This window comes from Perna viridis, chromosome 8, assembly GCF_037379345.1.
Source record: "Perna viridis isolate PV_CMFRI_1.1 ecotype Kerala chromosome 8, ASM3737934v1, whole genome shotgun sequence".
Classification (NCBI taxonomy): Eukaryota; Metazoa; Mollusca; class Bivalvia; order Mytilida; family Mytilidae; genus Perna; species Perna viridis.
Window position 1 is genome coordinate 47,269,729 of NC_142452.1, and position 18,067 is coordinate 47,287,795.

At 31.1% G+C, this 18,067-nt stretch overlaps 1 protein-coding gene and 1 long non-coding RNA gene across 2 annotated transcripts in view; both read left to right on the forward strand.

Annotated features, from left to right (window-relative positions):
• The first annotated feature begins 6,617 nt into the window (after positions 1 to 6,617).
• The window catches only part of LOC148610770 (uncharacterized), a 29,915-nt gene continuing 18,465 nt past the window's right edge, over positions 6,618 to 18,067 (forward strand). The window contains exon 1 of the mRNA XM_088596116.1: positions 6,618 to 6,842. Within this exon, the coding sequence (XP_088452242.1) occupies positions 6,785 to 6,842 (58 nt within the window). The 5' untranslated portion in view covers positions 6,618 to 6,784. The remainder of the gene's footprint in view (positions 6,843 to 18,067) is intronic.
• LOC148610771 (uncharacterized) lies at positions 13,046 to 17,881 on the forward strand. Its single transcript, XR_015924755.1, has 2 exons — positions 13,046 to 13,199; positions 14,308 to 17,881. It is a non-coding gene; the product is annotated as an uncharacterized LOC148610771 (long non-coding RNA).

The following is an 18,067-nucleotide window of genomic DNA, read 5'->3' on the forward strand; positions in this document are numbered from 1 at the left end:
ACATGATCATTGAAACATGATCATAAAATTAAACAAATTCCTTAAATATTATTTAGGAAATAAACTGTTAAAAATCCTTTGAACACGATCGGTATGTATTCTGATATGAACTAACAACGCGCTTAATTTTATTGTTATATTTCTGTACAATTATATATATTATAAAAAAAACTTATCCTCTCCTTTTCTTCCTCAACCGCAAACCTGTTTCAATCAATTATATTGTACAACTAGGTTTAATTTAAATAGTTTCTCAATGAATTCAATAATTAAAAATTTTGTTAATCAATCAATTCGAACATAATTATATCATTAAACGTAGTTACTTGTTGCAGTCATTTTAAGCAAGCTTTGTCAAAATGATCATTTTATATTATGCTTCAAAATTTAAAGATTGTCGGTATATGAAGCACTACAGCTTTTCTGTAAGTTAAATTTAGCATAATTATAGCGGAGAGCACACAGCGAGCTAGGACCAATACAGATAATAACCGGTAGTTGTTACATCGCACAAAACAAGACGGTTGTATTTGCGAAACTGTTTTCGAACTAATTATCAGGAGTATTGATGTTTAATATTATTTTATGGCTTCTTGCCTATTTAGGACAAACATATTTGTACTCAAATAACTTTATTTATGATGCACCGTAATGCAGTGGGCAATACCACGACCAACGGGAATATGCGATAACCCGTAGAACCTAGAACACCCGCTCTGTGATAACCCGTAGAACCTAGAACACCCGCTCTGCCATAACCCGTAGAATCTAGAACACCCGCACTGCAATAACCCGTAGAACCTAGAACACCCGCTCTGCGCCTTTGTTAAAAGTACAAAGAAGCACTTTAGAAAATATATTTGGCCTTTTTCGAACAGTTTTTGAGCAATTCATGTATCAGACTCCTTACATATATTGGATGCCCTAATTCAAGCAATTGAGCAGGATTTGTTTCCATAATTGCCAACTTTACTCAGTTTATCCCATCCCATTACGTTTACTCAAAATATCCCATCCCAAAACCTTTACTCAATTTGTCCTATCCCCATACCCTTACTCAGTGTATCCTATCTCGATACCCTTTCTCAATTTTCTTTTCCAAAATTCCTTACTCAATTTGTCCTATCTCAAAATATTTACTCAGTTTTTTTCCTATTACTTTTTCATGCATCACTTCAAGGCCTCTCGAGATTTACCCATTTTCCTTCCTAACCAACAAGCATCCAAACATCCATATTTTTTCTTTGCCAGATTAGTGTAAGTATTTGATGACATCCAATTGTCCCTTAAACTAGGTAATTTACACATTCCTGGAAAAAGTTCATTGAAAAATGGCAAATCTCTTTGTGTTAGAAAAATATTAGCACCAGTTTTACTTTAAATATTAGTAATTGTATCATTTATTGTAAGGTTACTGTATATTAAAAGCTAGAAATATGAAGTCATTTAAACTGAAATAATGCAGATATTCTATATACTAATATATTTGTACTTATTGATTATTTAAAACGTACTGTATAATTACTAATTGAAATCATCATCGATCAGGAATCGGCCATTAAACGAATTGTAATTTATCTATAAAAAATGATAATGATCTCTCCAGATTCACATTTTCTAACATGTTTTACAATAATACGGTTTGAATTGTGCTCCCTTTGTTAACGTTCATGCAATTTAATTAAAAACATTCCGTTAGATCTTTTCCTGTGATAATCAAACAAATATTTCTTAAAAACTGGTCTTGGAGTAGATTTGATGAATACTTTATTTGAAAATCCAAAAATGAAAATGGAAATGAAAAATACTTTTAACCATTTACCAAAGAATATAAATTTTAATATATTGATCATGGACAAGTAATCAAGGGATCCAAGATTCTAGAGTAATTAAAAGAATATAATCAAGGTATAGAGACCAGACAGAGAAAATAGACACAACCAACAACAAAAAACATAAAATAACCATGGAAATATAACAAATTCGGTATCCTGTACCACAGTTTCAAGGAATAATGGTACCTCTTATCGGAATCATCAGAACCAGATATTTAGAAAGTTCAAGTTTCAAAGGTAAATTGTACACAAGGAACACACAAAACCAATTTGAAACCAAATCCAGCACCAAAATGTTCGACATGTACGTCAAAGGAGCTCATGTTAACCCTACGAGGATCGAAGCCTCAGTATTTTAGGGTTTCGAATTTTGTGGTACGGCAAATCTGGGTAAATAATTTATAGCTATATAGTTCCAATGTGTCATTCATTTACCATATTAAGATCAGCAAATGTATACATTCCTTTCAGACTTTGATGATGGTTGAATGCAATTTTAAATTACTTTGTTTCAAAACTTTTCACTTGACATTACAACTTACGTACTTTTGTATAGCATAAATTTATGTCTATGTATAGACAAATCATCGATAAATTCAATAACGCTTTTGTAGTCCTCAACTTTTAAAAAAATGTCTATCATTAAAGCCATAATAATGAGTAAAACCGTAAGGGAATTTACAATATCATGTCAAGATTAAAAATATGGAAGAAAGTGGGAAAGAAATAAAAAAAAGTTTTTGTATTATCTACTTATAAGTTGATACAAAGTTGTATAATATATATTTAGCAATCACTACAATTTGAAAAAGGAAAAAAAAAAAAACTCTTACATTTTTTCTTAAACCAAATATAAAGAACACAGAACGTTTATTTTTTTAATAAGATCAGAGTGTTACAGAAGAATAAACATATAAGTTATGTGTCAATTATGTGTATCTCCATGAAAGGGGTAAGCAGTGGGAAGACCTTTCAACAAATAATTTTGCTTTTGAAAATCTTTAATTGTTCTACGAAGTTCAATAAATTTTTCAATGGTTTGATTGCTAACCACCTAGATCTGCTCTTAGGTTGTGTATATGAATTGGATTCCGAGATGCATAAAATGAATTTTAATTGTAGACATGGATGTAATTTTATAAATGTATCATTGGCAACATTTGCATGCCTGAATTTATGGTTTATCTGTAACTAACCTCAATTTTAATACATTTAAAGGTAGCTTACATGTATAATCATCCTGTTATCGCCTACGATTGTCAATGTAATAAACTCAAGGAGGTAGACCTAGGGTAAGAACTCTTTAAATCAGCGATATGTTTGTTTCATATTCAATTTCATCAAACGCACCAATGACTCGTTAGATTTATGTCCATTATACTAGATCTCCCATTTCATTTAAACCTTCTATATTCATTATCAGTATTTAAGTCAATGCTATGCATTTTTTGAAAATAAATGACTTTGAAATAACCGACAGTCGTCTAACTGCTTTAGAAACAAACACACAAAAAACAAAACAAAAAACAAAAAACAAAGCAAAGCAAAAGAAAACAAAACAAAAAACAAAAAAAAAACAAAAAAACTCCAAAAAACCCCAAAAAACAAAAACAAAAAAAAATACTTGAAATGATCTTTAAACTTAAATGAGCAGTTACGAACGTAACTATTTAAACTAAGGAGTCTACTATTGCTGTAATGTTTTAAGTACCAGTCCACATAAAAGTTTTATACTGGCAATAGATAAATGATTCATTGTGTAGAAAAATCCACCAAACTACCGATGCTTTTTCAGTCTACATACATGTATGCTATACATTCACATAACGATAATCATTTCTGCATTCAGATCTGCACTGTTTAGAAATGCATATGCACACATTTATCTCCCACTAACATCTACCAAATCTAACCAAATCAAGAACGTTAACTCTTGCAAAATACCAATTTCATGTACAAACTATATAAGCGCACACCCCAAATGAAAAACTAAGACTGTTTATGTGATCAGACACTGTTTCTGAACAAGAAATAAAACTGAAGTCTGTGGGTTTTTGATATGCGTGTATCACCTTCTGGCTGATTTTTTTTATAACGGCTGCAACTTAAATGAATAAGATAAACCATACAAACTTTTGAAAGAGTAATCAAGGGAACCAAGGTTATTCTGAAGAATCAGAAAAAAAAATAGTCAAAACAGGAAATCAATCTATACTCGATAAGTGCCTTTGTCATACACTCCAATATGTCCTTCATAATCGGTATAATTGCTACGCCCTTTCTAGATATTTTACTCCAGGAAGAAGATAGAAAGATTGTTATGTATAAATTTTAGTAGCTGCTCAAAGTCCTTGAGAAAACGGAATATAGATAAAATACAAGGAAAAATTAAAACACATCAAATTTGTATCAAATCAAAGGTCCAAGAACAAGGAGATATAAAATAACACGGAGACAAAAATAATGAAAAGGAGAAAAGAGAAAAAAAAACGGATGGACAAAAAGAAGATTCAAAATATTTTCACAAAAGGAATAAATAAGGGTACAAAAACATGCGGAGAAAAATTGATTAAAGTTAACAAAAAAAAATGAAATAAAATGATTATAGAAAGGAAAAAAAAACAACAAAATATCAAAGATAAAAACAAAGACAGGATAATAAAAAGTGTAAAATGGAAAAACAAAACAAAACACACTCACCAAAAGAAAAAAAACAAAACAAAAACAAAACAAAAACAAATCACCCCAAAACAAATATATCAAACAAACTCAAAACCAACAATTAACAAAAGCATATCGACAAAACAAAAACCAAATACGAAGATAAAAAAGCATTACAATTGAAACAATTTGAAAGAAGATGAGGCAAAATAATGAAACATATAAAAACAAAGAGATGACAGGTACATGACCATAAAGCGAAAACAAAACCATCAATGACGTAGCTGTACAAACTGAGACAAACGCACTGAAAATTAAAAAAAAACAAAAAGAAAACACACACATTTATTCTAATACAAATTCTAATATAATTCTAATAGCCGTACAAACCGAGACAAACGCATTGAAAATTAAAAACAAAAACAAAACAAACAAATATATTCTAATGAACTAACAAGGAGTAAACATCATTTTCTGTGTACCTGGAAAAGAATTCGAGAAATGTCTCAAATCGCTGAGCTGTTTAAATCCAGCTCTTACAAAAATTAACATTAAACACAATCTTGGACGAAAGAAGAAATAAAAATGACTGATGATAACTCATGAACAACTAAGCCAGTGGCAGTTTATAACTATATGTATATATATATATATTTATCCCTTTTTAACTTCTTAGAATCTTCAACTCTTTACAATTATTTTTTTTATCGTAAACTAAACACATTTTTCCACAAAGTTCAAGCTCATTAGTTCTTAGCTGATTTTGACAGTTTGGTTATTCTCTTCTCAACTAATGTCAGTCGGCCATTACTGAAGTCGTAAGACCGAACCTCCTTTTTTTCACCACGTATTAGTATTTTATTTTTACCATGAGTTGGAGATAAATTGCAATTACAAAGTTCGTCCGTCTGTTACACTTTTCTGTCAACTTTCATTTGAGGGAATTCTTAGATTAAAAATAAAATTACTCTTGCACGTGGACTTGTAAAGAACGCTTACCCTACCTTAGTCCATGCTCCCAGTGTTAGTGGAGTCCGAGTAACTGATTTATTTCCATTACTTTGTATGTATTGTTTTGGTTATTTTATGTTCGTTGTTGTTTGTGTCCCATTTCCATGTCAGGTAATCCTTGGATTACATTCTTTTGATTTCCTCAAGAATCTTGGTTTTCTTGATCACCTTCCCCATTTTTCAAGATTTCTCGCTTATAGGATTTATGCTTACTGTACGACTTAATAATTTTCTAGGTGATGCTCGATGAAATTGATTTTACAGCTTTTATAAGGCATATTATTTTGCATGATGCATGATGACTTTTATCGTGTCATCTTTTCCAGAAAAGCAGAGGACGCCTACCCAACAGGTGTACCTGGTCTGTGCTCTCGATTCTTAGTAGAGTCCGAGTTGCTAATTTACTTTTCTTTCTTTGTACGTTTTATTTGGGTTATTTCTTGTTAATTGTTGTATATCTTGTTTGACAGAAATCGTAAAATGGAAATATTACACAATTCCGTCGAGTTACTCTTAAAATATCACGTGCGTGGAAAAAAAAGAAGAAAAGAAATATATGACACGAGGAACAAATAGTTTGTCATGGTGCAGATGGATACATAATGACGATCCACGAGTTTGTGATGACGACTTAAAATATTTTGTAGGGATGAAGTTAATCCTGCAGCATTTTAACCCAGTTGAAAGAGTCTTTTTGTATAAAGTCTATCGTGATACAAAAAGTTGTCGTAGTTTCGGCAAGCTCTGGCATAACGTAAAATGAAAACGCCACACGTGGGTACTCAAGGGATGTAGTCACATTTGAAATGAAAGTTGTCGATATTGAAGGAGGTGTTATTGTGTTCGTTGTTTACTTTGGTTTTCATTTTCAGTTTCCATCGATCCTAAGATTAGGTCAAGAGATTGGTTTTTAAGTTCCCATTTTATCTGCAAAACATTACTTTGTCTATCCCCGATAAAATGTTTTTTTTTTCCTTGACGAGAAACTTACATTAAAATTATTGTATCGTTCTCATAAAAAAAGGAAGTACATAAGTGTATAAGCAAAATATTACAAAATCGAAAGAGAATTCGACTTCCTACTTGTCTCGTAGACAATACTTTAATTCATTAAATGACAATACAACTATATCGATATGTGTAAATACACGTAGAAATTATTATCAGATACCTTCCTTCAGAAATGCAGGATATGTGCAGGATATTTTAACTTTGTATATGTTTGATAGGACATTTCCTCCGAACTGACATTCAGAGTATCTTGTTAAAAGAACAGTATGAGGACGATAATATTGAATATTGTCTTATTTTTTGGTATGCTGCTACTTCCAGAAGGTAAGACACTATAGAATCACAAAAAGAAAAAAAATATAATGTATGTTTACATATGTTTTAGTGGAGTCCAAGTTGCTCATTTGCTTTTGTTACTTTGTATATATAGTTACTTTATGTTCTTTGTTGTGTATGTCTGTTTTCCATGTCTGGTCTTTGTCCCTGGATTACATTCTTTTGATTACCGCTATAACCTTATTTCCCTTGATTATTCTTTCAAGTACAAGTCCACATAAAACTCAGACATTACCAATGGTAAAATGATGAATGGAGTATCAAAATGTACTGTACAAATAACGATTTTTAAGTTTACAGAACAATAATAATTGTTTGTATTCAGTTCTGCATTTTTTAGACAATCTTACATTCATCTCCCACTAATCATACAAATCAATCCAAATCAAGAGCAATAACTCTTGCAAAGTGAAAATAACTGTTTATAGAAGGACATAGCTCCTATTTCTTTTAGATATCTTTATATCTAAAGACACAGCTCCTATTTTATTATTGATATATGTTTATATAGCGAAATACCATTTATTTAGTTTTAGATATCTGGATATCTAAAAACCCAGCTCTTATTTCATTGTATCTGTTTTTCTAATGGCATATCTCCTATTTTATTTTTGGAAACTGTTTTTCGAGTGACTTACCTTTTATTGTTTTGTGATATCGCTTTATTTAGACAAAGTGACATAGCTCCTATTTAAATCTATTATTGGGGCCGAGAAAACTCTCCGTGCACCCCCGCCTACTCATCTACCGAAAAATGTAATCCTTCCCCGCCGATAAATCACTTAAATTGACATATTTTTCAACGTCAAAACCCCTGTAGTATTTATGCTCCAGTAAAAATGGCTTATTTGTTATTAGTATTATCACAATTTATACCTCCAGGGTTCTTTTTGGTGAATTTTGACGATTTTTGTAGTCAAAATTTATAAAAAAAAATGCGAAAAATGGGATCACTTAATTTATTGCTCACTTAAAACGCCTAAAATTCTGTATCATTCGATGGATAATTTAATTGTCTACATAAATAAACCACGAAAAGCAAGTTTGAAAGAACGGATTTTCAATAAAAGTTAACTCTATTACCCCTACCCTTAAAAAACTGTCCTCTGTTCAAACAATTTTTCATTTACAGCCTACCAACACCGCACAACTAATATGTTAGGTATTCATATTTAAGATAATGATGTTTTCAATATATCTGATCAATAAAGGCGCTTCGATTTTCTTTTTGGGGTAATAATTACTATAAAATCGTAAAAATGGAATTTTCAGAATTTCATAATTTCTTCTGTATAATTCTTTTTTTTTCCTTTTATTCAGATTACCGTATTCAATCAATCTTTTTGTGCAGTACAGTACATTGAAATAGGGACTTGTCTTCAAAATGAGCCTAAGTCAAGTTAGGTAAAAAATTGCCACCCCTACCCATGAAAAATACATGAACCCAAATGTTAATAATTAATGTACAAACGATGTACATTAGACGTGATGGGTACTATTGTATTAATTATCAATGTATTTAAAATATCTTGTCATATCAGGGGCGTATTTTTTAGTTTCAATGTGACAATTTTGAGCTTTTCATAAAAAGGGGAATTTCCAGAATTTCCTGTTTGTTTATATTTAACCTATAATTGGCATTCTTTTCAAGTACCGTACTTCAAATAAGCTTTCGTATGTTCAAATACAATTATATAGTTTCTTAGCTTAACTTAGCTTGTCTTAATTTTCTAACAAGCCCAAGTAATAAATATTTGATCTTTTCCAATTCCAAAAAGAATTGCCATCCCACCCATGAAAAGAATACCTTAATTAGATTCAAAATGTTATTTTTAGCACATAATCCATGTAAAAAAAGACCTGTATGGTACTATTGTTTTACATATCGATGTAGTCAACATATCGTCTCATTTCAGGCGAATTCTTTCAGTTTCAAACTGACAATAATGAAATCATAAAATTGAGAATTTTCGGATTTTAATATTTTCTTCCATTTCGCCCATATTGGGCAATGTTTTTCAAGTACCCTACTTCAAGCAAACGTTTGTATATTCAAACACATTTATGTAGCATCTTACCTGTCTTATGAGCCAAGACAATGCATGACTAAATGTATATCATCGTTTATAGAAAGCCTGAACTGTATGCAATATCTGTATTGCATTTATTATGAAAATCTTCTAATATCAATCACATTGTCAAGCGAAATTAGACTTCTATTGCCCCTAAGACGACGGAATATTACAAAAAGGGCAATGTTAGAATAAACAGATTATAACGCATTTTAGCACGTGAATTGTATAATTTTTTGGTTTAAAATATCAGTTTTTACATGATTTGATTTTGTTTACTATCATTAATTTCATACATATAAAGTTTTAAAAAAGCAACTACGATAAATGATTGGTATACATATATCTAACACCATTTACAAAATGCTAATATACCACATACGAATGCTGGGTTTTTCACGGAAATTTTAGTGGGTATGTAGTACCATTCTTTCGCCTTTACGGCTTGGAATACATCAAAGTATGCAATGGTTTGGATCATTAGAAACCTTAGATGCTACATAGATGTGTTTGTATATGCAAAAGTCTGTTTAAAGTAGGGTACTTGAAAAAAAAAGAAGAAATATGAAAATCGCAAAATCCCCCTTTTTATGAAAAACTCATTATTGTAATGTTGAAACTGAAAAATACGCACCGGAAATGAGCAAGTATGTTGAACACATTTGTATTAAAACAATAGTACCCAATATGTCTATTGTGTACCGTTTATATGCCAAAAATTAACATAATTAGTTCATGTTGAGCCATTTTTTTATCATGGGTAGGGTAGTCAATTTTCCACCTATTTGTATTTGGAAAATTAAGATGTTTATAACTTGAGCTCCTTAGAAAACAAAGACACTCTATAATTGTATTTAAATATACAAAAACTTGTTTGAAGAACGGTATTTGAAAGAAATTGCCAATTATTTGTGAAATTGAAGAAAATATGAAATTCTGAAAATTTCCCTTTTTATTTAAACTCATTATTGTCACATTAAAACTGAAAAATACGCACCTGAAAAAAGAAGATATGTTGAATAATTGTACCCATCATGTGTATTGTGTACCGTTTGTTTGCTAAAAATAGACATCTGGGTTCATCTTGAGGCATTTTTTTACCATGGGTAGTGGTGGCAATTTTTCCACTTAGCTTGACTTTGAAAAGCCCAAATATTTATTACTTGAGTTCATGTTGAAGTTTAGGTATTTGATCCATAGGAAAAACGTCAATTTTCCGAGGTTTACCGAGGTGTCTTATTTATTTTGACCTCGGTAATTTTCGTAAAGTAAACGAAAGTATACTTAATTTTTATTCAATATTTTATAATTATATGAAATACTTTGAAATTGTATATTTTGAATAAAAATAAAGTGTAAACATTTTTTTCTCTGAAAAGTATGCATGTTATTTTACAATTTGGAAATAAATACTGCAGTACATAACAACAACACAACAACATGACTGACTCGGTCGTCTGCCTAGATAGACGTGGGCGATTGGAAGATTGATTAAATGGGACACACTTCTAGACAACCTGCCGTCTTGTAGAAAATGTTTGCAACGCACATAGACAACAAAAGCTCCAAGGGGATGTCAAGTTTCAGAATAAGCACAAAGCAGCTTGGGGCAGGTAAGAAACAAAATGTCTTGCTTATCAGTTAGATCAGTACAACATAATAAATACATTTGTAGGGCCCTTATTTTAGACAGAGCCTCACAATTAGACTAAGTATAGGGGGAGAGACACTGAAACCAGTATGGTATTTTTAGGGGCGAAGTTATGTCTAAAATTGGGGTGGGGTGGGGATAACCTGATTTCTGGAACTTGTTCTCAACCTGCTAATGTAATTCTAGTCAAATAAACACATTTTCAATTCTCTCCCTGTCAAAGCAAGCACACAAGAAGAACTTACAAATAGCTACAAAAGGCCATTTTATTACCAGTCAAGGACCAAAATGGGTAAACTTATTAGACTGATTACCATTACATGCAAACATTAAAAGAAAGACAACAGAAAACAGCAGAAGTTTCTAGAAAAGCAGGTACGCTTACCCTAAAGGTGCACCTGGTCCATGCTCCCAGTTTTTAGTGGAGTCCGAGTTGCTCATTTGCTTTTTGTTACTTTGTATATGTGATTTTAGTTACTTTATGTTTTTTGTTGTGTATGTCTGTTTTCCATGTCTGGTCTTTGTCCCTGGATTGCATTCCTTTGTTACTTTTTATGTATGATTTTAGTTACTTTATGTTCTTTGTTATGTATGTCTGTTTTTCATGTTTGGTCTTTGTCCCTGGATTACATTCTTTTGATTACCGCTATAACCTTGGTTCCCTTGATTACTCTTGGATTTCCGCTATAACCTTGGTTCGCTTTTAATCCTAAGTGGGTCTTTCCTGTTTATACTAATGATGCAGTTTGTTGTAACCTCGTTACAGAGAGAAATAATTTTATCCGCAATATTTGAAGTAGACGAATCTATTTGTTCATTTATAAATAGGGAGTCCCAATCTACTCTAGCGAAACGATCTCTCAGTGGGTTATTATCAGCTTGTTCATATAGATAGATTTTTCTTTTAAAGGGTTGTTGTGGGTTAGATTTTGGGAGATTTAATATTCCAAGAATGGGTAAATGGAAGTGATCAACAGGTTGATTGGATTATTTACTATGATAAGGTCAATAAGGGGTGATGAGTTTTCAGTAAAATGGGTAGTTTCACTGATTAACTGCTGAAGGCTAAACATTTGAAGAAGATCTTTAATTTTTGTGTTTGGAGAATTAGTTGATTCATATTAAAATCCCCTGTTACAATAATATCTTTATCAATATTCAGGGCTAATTCTAAAGAGACTTCTCCCCATGTATTATTGTTACTTTATGGTGGAACATAGAATGTAACGTATAACACGATTTTCTTTTTAAGTCTTATTTCTAACCATAAGCATTCTAATTGACCAACACAAAGGTCGGGACGCCAGATACAGTCGATATTGGATCTTACATACACAACAACATCCCCACCCAAACAAACTAGTCTATCTTTGCAGAATACCTGGTATCCTGTTATCGATATTTCATTATCAGGTACAGTCTGTTTTAACCAGTAAAATGAGAGGATATCGAAGTCGTTATATTTAATTGATATTTGCCCAAGTTTTGGTTTAATGGTTTGCACGTTTAAGTGAAGAAAACAGAAAGAATTATTCGGCTTGCGAATAACGTAGGTTTAAGAAGGAGGAAGCGGTGGAGCATGTATTTAATGGTTCTGTGCTACAACTGGATGTAGACGAGGGCCCAGGATTAGGTTCAACGCCAGCAATTATCAATACAATGCAAGCACACATGTAGTAGAAAACTTTTTTATTTGGAAGTCTGGAACAGAGTGTGTGTAACTTGATATATTTTTCCTCATTATCTTGGTACTTGCTTTTGTATTTAGTTTCCGATTTAGCCCATGATCGAAATGAACTATGCTTAGAAGACGTATCGGCGGGACAGAGGCTAATCCATAAGTGATAAATAAACAAATGAACTTAATATCGAACAAGGAGAGACATTTTTTAGATTTCCTTTTACGCGATAATCAGTAAAACAGTCCGATTCTCTCTCTATGTGTAGCTATATCATCCATCATCATGGCCATTTAAGAGAAGTTTTGGTTGGGAAATTAAGCTTGTCAAGAGAGATCGTTACAAAAATAAAAAAAATAGTACTACGTAAATCTCTTCAGTGAGTAATGTGATGTGATTGAGAAGGATATGCAATGTGAGCATGTTTTAGAGAGAAGTGCAAAAGTACGGTATAGATTGATAAAGAGAGAGAACAAAACTTAGTACAAGGAGAAACGTGTACATTGTTAAAAGTAAGAGGTGGAACAGAAGCAGTATGAAAACAACTAATACATAAATTAAATCATATTTAGAATTTACATAACGCATCAACAGGGAAAAAATTAAAACCATAATATGTAATGATCAAACAAGTTTTCAATAAGCAACGGTTTAACAAATAAAGTTACCAAAAAAAAAAAAAAAAAAAGACATAGGTCAACTTAGTTTTGTTGCACGTGTAAGAAAAAGAACCCAAAAAGCAAAAATTCAAAACATGGGTCTTCACTTTATGAAAATATTGATTTTGAATTGTTTGAACGAGATATTGTATTTCATGTATTAGACCTTGTAGTTCATTCATAAAATTCTAGATGATTTTTTATTTTTTTTATTTTTCATTATTGAAAGACAAAGAAATATTCGACTATCGGTAGCTTATTTGTGAAAGAAAGTTTTAATGTTCGTAAGTGCTAAATAGTTAGAGTAAATCTGTATATGTAATTGTATATATACATGTATACTGTTGCCCAAGACATTACAATACAAAAATAGACTTTGTAAGTTAAAAAGTATTTTTGTAATAATAATTTGAAAAATAAATAAGTAACATTATGTCATTTAAACTCAACAGCAATGAGAGCCCGTGACGTAGTTTCTATGAAAAATTTACTAATATAAGTACAATTACTCGACAGGTGGAGGCGCAATTATAATTTCATTATTTAAATCAGGTAATTCATAAATCCTAATAAATTAAGATTTGAATCACTGCGCATGCCTAACAAGTACAGCTTGAGTTGGTTTTATGAATGAAATACCTTGAAGCGTAGTGTTTATAATTACTACTGGAACGTGTTCCTCGATACGTGTATAACTAAGGAAATGTTTTAATGTGAGCAAGTAAAAGAGTGCGTATCAGGGTGCAGCACGATGATAAATATTGTACAGGTATGATGTGATCAAACTCAATTAAGTTTTGAATATGATGTTCAACACGAAGTAAAACGGAGATTGAAAAGTTTGAAAATTAAGTGACATATTAACATAGTACATGTAGTTCTCGGTTTATCTTGTCAAAACTCTTAATCAAACAAATTTTCGGTGGTAACAACTGGATAACGAATGACAATAACCGCTGCCATGGAGTTAATATCATGCACCCTTCTAACTGTGTGCACTTGGTCGGACAAGTCTTTCACGTAAATTTTTCCGTTTCTCGTCCAGTGACCTTTGACTTTGCTATCCTTTGCTAGTTGTCTAACATGGCCATACATTCGATTGCGCATACGCGTAAGGTCTTCATGGGTGTAAACATTAGAGAAATCATGTGAATCGTTGAGGTTTTTCATGCATTTTAGGAGTCTGATTTTGAAATTTGGATTACGAACCCTCACGGTGATCTGTCTCGGTTTTGCAGGTGGACCGGTTGTAAGAAGTAAGTATGATCTTATATCAACATATCAGGTATAGAAGTATGCAAAGATGAGGCACGGCAAATGTATTAAATCCTCAGATTGACTACAATCAATCAAGTATCCATAAATAATGTAATTAATATCTTCTGTTCACAGATATTTAAAAAGAGTGGGCTTTCCCAAGGCAGCTATACAGTTTCATAATTTGAATAAAGATATTGAAAGAGAAAAGTGTCAAGGTCCAAATAACCAGAACAGACATTACGCCGCCTCAAATCAAATGAAGACAGATCAACTTCCGAAGTAGCCTGTGAGGCATTAGATGATGCAATTTCTTGGCACACTTTTTCGAACTACACGGCTGCCATATTGGTTTTCAAGTTGACTGGCGTTCATGCATGTTTAAACTTACTTGCAACGACGTTCAAAATAAAAAAAAAGCATGAAGAATCTCATGATTAAAATTATACTCAAATGAGGGTCAAAATAACCAAGTGTCCAATGTCTTGAATTTGCGAATTTTTAACATAAAATTAAAGTATCTTCGTCAACTGACTCAAACAGACCTGCATCAAAATTTTGTTTTCTTGTGGGGACGGCATATGACATTGAAATGATTCCTGATGCTATTTCAAAGCCAGCATTTACTTCAGTACCATCAATCCAACGTTGTTTTTTTGTATTTTTATTATTTTGAAAGGGAAAACATGTAAGACAAACACAATACACAAACATGTACAACAAGAAAGAAGTTCAGTTCATGAAATGAAAATCATCATAATTATGAATTATATACTACAGAATTTAAAGTTCATGTATTAAAAGCTATATCGATTTAGTCTATTACCGCATCCAAAGGCAACCATTTTGTAATAATTTTCACTTTTTGTCAATCCAACGTTTGTTCTAAAAGATTTAGAAAGATTAGATTTGAGTAAGTAATAGTATTTTTCAGAAACCAAATCTTTACAGAGATTAATCAAGAAAAAAAAAAGTTTTATAACATTCAGTTTGTAAAATCATTGTTCCCATACGCTAATATGTACAATAAAACAATGACTGATGCCAAGTTTGATATGCAATTACTTATATGTATGCCTTCAAAAAAATAGGAGATCCTAAAATAGTAGGACGTTTTACTTACTGGAAGTCAACTTACTTTTAAAGAAACCCCTACATTAAGCTAGATTTCTTGTTACATTTTGAAGCCTATTATACATTTATATACCAAATATCTAAGCAATCCAAACCATGCATGTAGGACCGCTTCAGTGGTAGCATGCTCACCATAAGTGTAACAATTTGTGAGATTGATCACTCTAAAACCTTTAATGTTAGTAGATACTGGTATCTAAATGTTAGTTAAAAACACAATGCCTGTAGGAGAAAGAATGAAGACTTCTTCGCTGTAAGTCAAAGCTTGCACAATAAAGATCTTATTGAGCATATTAGACTATTTCATAGTCTGTTTTTTCTTACATTCTTAACATAAATTCAAATTTAAATTATGTATTGTTCAAACACATTTTCATTAAATCGTCATGACACAATAACATAATAACATAATGCACATACATTTGTATAAACAAAACATTGCTATCATTTACATGTATAATGTTGTGGACGACGGTGACCAACCAGAAAATTATAATGTTATACTTTGAATGAAAGCTTGGCAGTTGTTGATATAATCAATTGTTGCATTGAGTATTGGGAGTGAGTTAGAGTTAATAATCAAACTTGTGTTGTTTTCTGTTAGTGGGTTGAAGTGGTTTCTATATTTTTAAAATTGTAGTTACTAAATCATTTATATAGTTAATGTAGGCGGGACAGTGTATGAAGAAATGGGTTTCATCTTCAATATGATTTAATTTGACATGATTTGCAAATGCGTTCATTAGCTGGAATGTTTTTGTATCGTCCTCTCTCTATTGAAAGAGAGTGGGCACTGATTCGGTATTTGCAAATTATATATCTGTCTGATTTGTATTTACATGTATCAACATAAGATGGTTTTTTGTAAACCTTATAGATTTTATTATAAAAAACAGAAGTTTCTTATTATCTCTCAATGTACAGATTGGATTTCGAATACTTTGATCAATGATTCTTTGCTTTATATGTTTTATATTATGTTAAGTAATTTATTAATTAAGTAGATGTTTACCAGTTAAAATGTAATTAAAACCAAGTTCTTTTATCCGATTGTGAACTGTTGTTAACCATTTATTATTTTGTGGAATATTTTTATACCATTCATTTACAAGGGTGTTATTGGCCTTAATAATGTGTTCCCAGAATTTAATAACTTGAACAATAATTTTGACTGTGAGAGGTTGTGTTTTTAGTTCTGCTAAGCATGCAGAATTTGTTGCCTTGCTGTGAACACCCAGGATTTCTTCTATAAATTTTAAGTGGAGATGTTCAAATGGTTCACTATTTTTGAAATTACAATTGGTTCCCCAAATTTCACAGCCATATAGAATAAGCGGGATTTTAAGCATATCAAATAGTTTTTCTAGCATAGAACATGCATTATTCAATCCTATAGAGTTTTTAATCTTAAATCATGCATTGCGACCTTTCTCCATTAATATCTGAGAAGGGATGTTGAAATTGCCTGTATATTTAATTGTTAAACCGAGATAGCAATATGTTTTTACAGTTTCTAAAGTGTTATCATTAAGTTTTAAAATGTAGAGATGAGTTTTTCTATTTGAATTGAATATCATAATTTTAGATTTTTGTTGGTTGATCTCCATGCTTCACAAAAATTCTGCAAAATATTCAATGAGTTTTGAAGACCAGTGTGAGTACTAGATAATAATATAATGTCATCTCTGTATAGTAGTGAGTTAATTGAGATATTTCCGAAAATGACAGGATCAACCTCGCCTTCATTAAGATTTGAAATTAAATCATATATATATAAATTAAAAAGAATAGGATTAAAAACATCTCCTTGCTTGACTCCACATTTTGACACAAATTTCCTACTTAAACCTTTTTTGAACTTCAATCTACAAGAATGTTCTTGATATGTTGAGAGAATAATTTTATTTTTTTTGAGAAGGGAAGTTATTTTTCCATAATTTATAAAACAGGCCTTCTCACCAAACTGTATCGAAGGCCTTTCTTGAGTCTATGAAACTGCATATACTTTTTTATTATTTGATTTATGTTTTTCAACAATTGTTTTTAATGTAAAATGATAATCCGTTGTTCTTGATTTTTCTTTGAATCCAATTTAATTGTTATTAATTATTTTTTTAGTATTAATAAATGTCATTATTCTGGCCAATTAAATTTCGTTAAGAAGTTTACTTAGATTGGATGTCAGAGAAATTCCTCTGTAATTTGATGGATTGGATTTGTCCCATTTCTTATGGATGAGTGAAATGTAGCTTTCATTACATATTTTTGGATACTCACAATTTTTAAAAATCATGTTAAATATTTTTGATACATGCTCAATAAGATGATTTTTTCCATATTTTATAATTTCGTTTGATATGAGATCACTAGCTGTCGACTTTTTACTGCTTTCATTATTTCATCTTAACTGAATGGGTCTTCATATAAATTTTCATCATATGGTTTTTGATTATTTAAGGTTTTGATTATATTAGTTAACTTATTTGATATTGAAGCATGGAAGTTATTATTGGGATTATTGTCAGAATGTTTATTGACATCGATAAGAAATCAATAAATTCTTGTTTATCATAAATTTCGTCATGTTCATTCTTTGCACGACACTTTTTTTTGTTTATCAATTACCAATATGTTTTTGGATCATTATCCATGTTAGAGTATAAATCCTGGCCAATTTTTGTCTTTTATTTTTTGTATTCACTTTTACAACTTCTCATGTACTTAGAAAGATAAGAGTAATACCTTTGACGGTATGATGCAT